This window comes from Cynoglossus semilaevis, chromosome 20, assembly GCF_000523025.1.
Source record: "Cynoglossus semilaevis isolate Cse_v1.0 chromosome 20, Cse_v1.0, whole genome shotgun sequence".
Lineage (NCBI taxonomy): Eukaryota > Metazoa > Chordata > Actinopteri > Pleuronectiformes > Cynoglossidae > Cynoglossus > Cynoglossus semilaevis.
The window spans coordinates 1,801,831-1,809,487 of NC_024326.1; the positions used below are offsets into that span (position 1 = coordinate 1,801,831).

The 7,657-nt window shown below is 41.9% G+C and overlaps 1 protein-coding gene across 1 annotated transcript in view; it reads left to right on the top strand.

Moving 5' to 3' along the window:
* The window catches only part of sema6ba (sema domain, transmembrane domain (TM), and cytoplasmic domain, (semaphorin) 6Ba), a 35,077-nt gene that overhangs the window by 14,276 nt on the left and 13,144 nt on the right, over window positions 1-7,657 (top strand). Inside the window, exons 2-5 of the mRNA XM_008333773.3 lie at window positions 2,076-2,200; window positions 3,581-3,692; window positions 4,981-5,041; window positions 5,459-5,521. Of these exons, the coding sequence (XP_008331995.1) occupies window positions 2,095-2,200; window positions 3,581-3,692; window positions 4,981-5,041; window positions 5,459-5,521 (342 nt within the window). The 5' untranslated portion in view covers window positions 2,076-2,094. The remainder of the gene's footprint in view (window positions 1-2,075; window positions 2,201-3,580; window positions 3,693-4,980; window positions 5,042-5,458; window positions 5,522-7,657) is intronic.

Sequence of the window (7,657 nt, forward strand, 5' to 3'; positions counted from 1 at the left end):
TTTCCCCAACCCCCAGCCCACACTCCCCCTCCTCATCTGATGAAGGCCAGGCTGACGGATGTCTAACCTTCAGTCTTTGGAGTAGAATTTCATTTGAAGTGTCCCCTGTGTACAACCTGCAGCCAGTGTTTCTTTGCTGATATCTTCAAACGTCTTGTCACTCCAAGCATACATATCTCTGTTGCTGCAAAAAAAAAAAAGGTAAAAAGAGCACATGTGTTAAAGCTCGCTGCATCTGATGGTTTGGAGTAAGCGGCCGTGTCGTCCTGTAGCGGCAGATCAGGAGGGTTTTTATCCTGCAGGAGATAGAAGGAGAGAGAAATGATGGGAGGAGGTGAGTGATGAAGGATGAAAGAGAGTAAGAAGGGGTCGCTGGGAATGTGGAACATGGTGTTCAGATTGATTGAGTAGGACAAGCAGTTGGTGAAGCTCACACCTCTTTTGTTTGAATTCCGCAAAAACCACCAAAGTGCTCCACCCTTTTTTCTTTCCTCTCATCACCCGTCTTCCCCCGGCTCTTTCCTTTAATTCTCCTCTCACCTTTCAAAGAATACTTACATCTCAGATAGTCACATCGGAGCCACAGGCGTGTTGAGACAATGCAGTGAAACTTATAACCTTTAATAATTGAATGCCAGACAGCACTGGTGCCTGGCAGCATCATCTTCGTGGCATTGTTATTGTTCTCTCTTTGTTCTTGGCTTGAATTAGATGCTAATGCGTAGCGCCTCAGCCCAGGACAGGACACATGTGTTTGGACACAGAGGCCTTAGAGCTTTTGGAGTTTTATTAAAACAAAACAAAAAAAGGAAGCATCAGAGAGGTTGGCAGTTTTTGAAGCTAGCCACTGTCGCAACATAAAGGCAACTCAGAAGGGATTTCCTCCCCTAAGAGCCAGGCGATGACTTTACTCCTCTTTTGTGAGTAAACCTTCTCTAATCTGCTGTCATGACTCTAAACTTCTCATGTCTTTACACTCTGCGGCTGTTTGTACAGTGTTCATTAATTTACTTGTTTTTTTTTTCATTCTGTCTTACACACTGAAAGAGATTATTACTGCCGTGGCCTTCTTATTCATGTTAGAAGAATGTGGACGTTTTTCACTGTGCAACTCAACTAATAACTGTATAAAAATCTGTAAAACCAATAACCAAAATACCTGTAAATGAACTTTTGTCTAACAGATGTCAGTAGACATGGTTTATAGAATCATCTCTCAGACATTAGCAGTTTTTAATGATAGATTCAGCATCTACAAAAGTTTCTGTCTTATATTAGCATATTTGCAAATGTCTGAGAAATTGATGACGATGTGTAAAAGTCCTACCTAAACTCTCTTCTGCTCCAGTGGAGTTTCTAAAGCAGGTTTACAAAAGCTGTAGTCCAACAATTGACCTACTGATCCTATTTTATGGGGGTGATGAGGGTGGCCAAATTCACACTCCACTATAAGGCCTTGTGTGGCCTCAGGTTCAAAAGACAGAGGCAGCTCCGACCACTCTTTTGTACCGCTCGTCTCTTTATGTGGTCTAGGGTGTTTTTGACCTTTGACCTTTGAAGAGACATTGTCCAGCTTCCTTATCTTTGTCTCCGCCCTCTTTTATCCTCCTCTGATCAATAGAGACATGCTCGCTCCTCTATTGTGGCTAATTACCAGTAATACAGCGTCCATATGTCTGTGTGGAGACACAATTAGTAGACGCAGCATTAGAACACAAAAAGGCTTTGGGATCCAGTCAGTGAATGGTGACGTGATGTGGTATAGTGCGGTGAGAAACGCCATCAATTCAGCGTGTTTGACAACAGAGTGACAGTTCTGACAATGGATCACCATTACAGAAGTGAAGCAGGCAGACACAAACACATTAGCTCCCTGCTGAAGTCACTGTGCTGCACTGCTGACCTGCTACACACACACACACACACACACCCCCACACACCCACACGCAGATTACCTGTTGAAATCTGTTCTATGAAATGGACCCCTGTTCATGCACACACTCACACACAGAGATGGAGACATGTACATGGCAACAGCATGACATTTTCTCTGTCATCTCTCTCTTTGTTAACAGTGCTGCTGCTGCTGCTGCCATGGCAACCGTGGCTCCTCCCATCACATTTCTCCTCCTGCTGCTTCAACTGGCTGATGGCTCATTCCCCGAGGAGCCCAGTCCCCTAAGCTATGTCCCCGTGGAGGGTACGTGTCCTTTTCACTGTTCATGTGTGGGTGTGGGTGTGGGTGTGTGCACGTGTGCACAGCAGGGCATGTGCAGCGTTGATGAATGACTCTGTGGTAGAAGCAGGAACTGGGCGAGGAGGTTCAAGGTTCAGAGGCTAGCTGTCAGGGACTGATAAATACAAGAGAAATGAGCAGAGAGGCACATTATTAAACTTTGCATAAACTTGAACATATTATAGAACAGCATAAATACAGAGAATAAATTATTAGCTTAGTAGTATTATGAAGTCAGAATCTGGGAGTCAAATGAAGTCTTCTCATCAGTTTGTATGTAAAACAAGAACAACTGGGAGGTATTTCTGAAAGGAATGTTATTGACTGACAGAAATCTGTGAAGTTAACTGCAGATGTTTAAAGAACTCCAGTCTGAGCAGCTAGTCTGTTACCAATGAAACTTCTATGTTCAGAAGCTGCTGCAGTGAAAAGGTATCAGTCTCAGGAAATACTTTTCACTGTCTACATAAAAATACGACTAAACTGCAGGACTAGCTTGATTTCTATCCTGTTATCTAGTTAGCTCGCTAGATAGATAGATAGATAGACAGCTTGATTTCTATCCATGTAGTTAGCTCGCTAGATAGATAGATGATAGATAGATGGATAGATAGATAGATGGATCGATAGATAGATAGAGAGATAGAGAGATGGATAGATAGATAGATAGACATAGATAGATAGATAGATGATAGATAGATGGATAGATAGATAGATGGATTAGATAGATAGATAGATAGATAGAGAGATAGAGAGATGGATAGATAGATAGATGGATCGATAGATAGATAGAGAGATAGAGAGATTGATAGATAGATAGATAGAGAGATAGAGAGATGGATAGATAGATAGATGGATAGGGTGCTGAAGGACTGAAGGGGGAGGAGACAGGTGGAGATGGATTACTTTGTTCTCTCCTCCTCCTCTGCAGTCAAGGACAATGAAATGTTTCCCCAATCCGTCTCCTGTTGATGAGGATTCCCAGTGGAGGCTGACGTCCTCCTGTTAAAACTTTCTAATAGTCTGATCCTAGTACCGCCATCTTCCACCTCACCAGTACTCTCTCACTCCCCCGCGGGGAAAAAGCTTAGTAAGGTGTTTCACTGGAACTTGTTTTTGTTTCTTTTTACCAAAGGTATTAAAGTGAGAGAAAGTGTTGTTTAGGTGAAGGTTACTGGAGACACTTACACTTCTGCCTGGTGTTTCTTGTTAAATATAGATGTGCAAAAGTATTTGAACTGTACCCAGCTGTCAGAGTCTCCTTGAGACAGGGACACTTAAATTGACCGGCGTCATTTTGTGCTTTGCTGTGTGTGTGTGTGTGTGTGTGTGTGTTCACGTCAGTGGTGAGAAGATATCCAGTTTTTCTGGGCAGAGCTCATCGTTCCGCCCAGAGACAGGAGCTGCACATCCAGACCGTCCTCCAAGTCAACCGCACACTCTACATTGGAGCCAGGTAACCAACGGCAACTGCCTCCGACTGCGTGTTACCAACATGTTCACATTAAAATCCTTTTCATTTGATGCCACTGCTTCCATCTGCTGTCACTCTGCAGAGGAGCTTTTCAGTTTGTTTTTCTGGTGAGGCTGCATTCAGTCTTGTTTGGCTAATGTGAAGTGATGGATGAAGAATAAAAATAGCTGCTTATAAGTGGCAGAAAAATACAAATTCACAAAGCACAAATATGAAATAAAAAAAACAACAACCTGGGATCCTATTTCTGGTCCGTTGGGGTTGCTGAGGATGTTGACTGACAGAGTGGGATTTCAGGTGCGCCAGTGTTTGAGAGGCAGAAAGAAACAAACGGAGGACGTTAGAATGAAAAAGCCGTTACCCAACAGCCTCCCTGTTCCTATCACCAGGAGAATAGGAAAGCAATTGTCAACAAATTGCTTCTCCTTACCTCTGCTACGCAAAAGAGAACCCTGAAGGACTGAGCAGCAGCGGAGGCTTCACGCTGCTGCTAAACCTTGTTATTTGCTATTTTGACTTTGTGTCAGGAAAAAAAGGGTAATTGTATTATTTATTTTTCAACAAACTGAATTGGATTTCAAACCCAGGACACTGGTCCACAACAAAAGCATTTTTCTGTTTTAAATATTCCTCCAACCCACGCTGACTTGTCCTGAGTGACAGTGATCATGTGACTGAAATACAAGAGGCTGAGCTGGAATGGGGGAAATTTTCACTGGGGTTGACCAGGATGGACAGATTATAAATGAGCAAATTACAAAGGCAATGGTAGATGTAGTCAGTGTGGATGATGGAGATGGAGATTTACCAGGAACCCAGAAAAACAAACGGCTAACTAAACAGCAGCCCTTCATTACTGTGTAAAGACAATTGTGATATATTGTTTATTTTATGATTGATGAGGATTCATGGTGATTTGCACTTCATTCTATTCACTCATTCAAATCCATTTATTCGATGCTGGACTTTCTGTTAGCATGCTACCAGCACAGGAACAGCTTTGTTTAAGCAGCCTCACCCAGGGACACAGTGGCATGTGGATGAATTACACAACAGACAGAAATACACAAAACAGTTCATTCTTTAGTTCATCACTAACTTCCCTGCATGTATTTTGCTAGTCTATATGCAGGTGTGTCCCTGAGCAAGGCACTTATTCCCACATCCCAGTGCTCCTGCTGGCCGTGCGTGTGTAATTAAAGAACTAATACCTGTATGAACGTCTGAGTGAATGTCCTGAGTCACGTGTGCATCTTCTCCATGGTTGTAGGGACGACTTGTACAGAGTGGAGCTGGATAACATGGCAGGTGACGAGATGTTCTACAGCAAGGTGAGGCTTGTCTCTTTATTTCTCTCCTCTCACGTACACATTCCCTAAATAGCCCAAGAACACTGCCAAGAACCAACACAGTCTTGATTGACATTTTTTTTCATAAATAAATCTCAGTTTGATGTCTGAGCCCAAACCTTTTACTAATTACTAACTTTTTCTTTTACCTCACACCAGTGCCCCTCCCCCAACAACAATGACATTTACCGCTGCAGTAAAAACTAATTCGATGTCCTTATGTCTTCAAAATGTCCTTGCAGTCATGTTTGGAAGCCAAACCTATTCCCCGCCGTCTAAAAAAAGCCAAGCGCACTCACAAACACACACATAAAAAGACACGTGTACACCTGCAAACCCAACAGTTCTCCACTGAGATGAGGGCAAACGCAGTCTAACTGTGACTTCTTCTCTGGGCAGAAACGAACATGGGAGTCCAATAAGAACGATATCCGAGTGTGTCGCATGAAGGGCAAACACGAGGTAAAGTAGTCACACACACACACACGCAGACGTCTCTGTATCCTTGTGTGTACATCAACACAATGTAAACCATCATATGCATGGACAGACACAACAGCTGTTGTTAGATAGACTTCATTTCCCTCAGGCACACCTGCACAAACCTGATCTTGTTGATACACAACCAGCACCTCATTCAAACGTGTGAATCCAAACATGATGCAGTCCAGGAGCTGTCCAAGAAGACTGTATGAACTATATGTCATTACATACACAGGATGGTTTTCTCACCCCGTGGGCAAATTGGACCGTTTTGAACAAGTGTTGTTCGGCATTGTTCTGAAATGTATGAAGGGAAGGGATCAATCCAATAAAAGAAAACAATATGATGCCAGTGTAACCCGGTTGGCTCTGTGAGTAACCTAAAATATAAGCTTTATTGTATAAATACAGCAGTGCCGCCAGCAAAATCCAATTTGGGTGGAAAGAGGACGGAGAAATAAAAAGAGGCAACAGGAAATGTTATAGAGCAAAGTGAGCAGAGAGTGACACAGCCTGAGGGAGGACTCAGTAATTGAAATCAGCAGAGGAAAGGAGGGAAGGATCGGGATGGAATGACTGCAGGGAAGGAGGATAAAATAGCCACGAGGCAGTGAGAGGCGAAGAAGTAAAATAGATCTGAAATTTGATTTTCTCGCATCGAGAGAAGCAAAGGTCAAAGGTGGGACGATGGTACGAGAGAGTCCGAGACAGAAATCTGAAGTCGGGAAATAAACTCATCAAACCTTTGTTAAATGACTCGGGAATTATTTGATGGCTCTGCACTTATTAGAGCCATTTTCCTTGAAAGAGAAAATCAATAACAGACGTTTTCACGCTACAGAGGACATTTTAACTTACTGAAGCAAAGCAAACAGCAGGGAGAGAAATCTTGTCTGTTAAGATTCTGTTTAAATTAAACAGCTGCAATAGTAATTATAGTCTCCGCAGTTTAACCGCTGAGAAATCAATGGCAACAGGACTAATAGTTAGTTTTGATGTTGTGTTGTGTCCAAACTTCTTATCATGTTGAAGGAGCTGCTTCCTCTGAGACACTGCAGAGTTCTGGAACTGGTAAACCAAATCTTTCACGCCCCACAGATTTTGACAGATTTCTACAGTGACCTTTAAAAGGGAAAGCATCAGGGAGAGTAAGAACTCTAACAAAGGCAAACGATTCGCTGTAGTAGGCTGTTTGTCTGGATAGAACTCAATATAACATTATCTAATTATAAAATTCACTAGATTGTTAAAAATCTGCAAAAAGAAAAGTCCTTAAATATAATTTAACATATTTCCAGAATTATCTAAATGTATCTGTGTTAGCTTGGCACAAAAAAATTAAATAAGTTTTTATGAAATTAGTTTCAAAGTTAAAATGAATAAAGCTAAAACTTGTCGTCAGAGTCATTAAAATCTAGCCTAGAAATAGTTGCCAAAAACACAAATAATATGAGAAAAAACAGTTTTTTTTAATTGTAAAAAGGCTACAAAAACTGTAAGCTCTAATGGTTAAAAGTTACTTAAAATGTGTTAAGTATTTTCTGATAATAAAACAAAGCAGTGAATTCTTTAAAATGTTTTTCTTTGGGCCATAAATTAATTCAGCTAGTCTAGCCTGCTAATGCCTAAGGCCACAAATAATTAAATAAATAAATAAAATAAAACCCTTAACATATTTATGAAGTATGTCTTTTTTAGTTGCTACTTTACTGGTTTTTGAAATGATCGTAATAAAACCATTCTGTGAAAAGAGAGTTTGTGATAACGAGTCAAGTCTACTCATCGTTACCTCTGCTGGTGCTTCTGTAAATTAGCCAACAAACAGCAGATTCATCCGTTTCCAACTGACTGATCACGTCTTTTAGCGTGACTTCAATCAGCAGCCTCCACTCTGAGGTGTGTTTGATATGCAGCCCCTCGCTCCTGTCTTCAAGGGTCGGTGTCCCAGGTCTGTTTGGACCGAGCGGTGCCCAAACTGCTTTAAATTCAGTGTCCTCCAGGTGGAGCCGGCTGGAGGATGTGGTTGCATGAGTGTTTTTGAAGTTACACCTTAAACAGATCCTTCAGTCTGGCTCCATCCTCCTGATATGACTGAAGGGGATCAGCTGCAGTCCT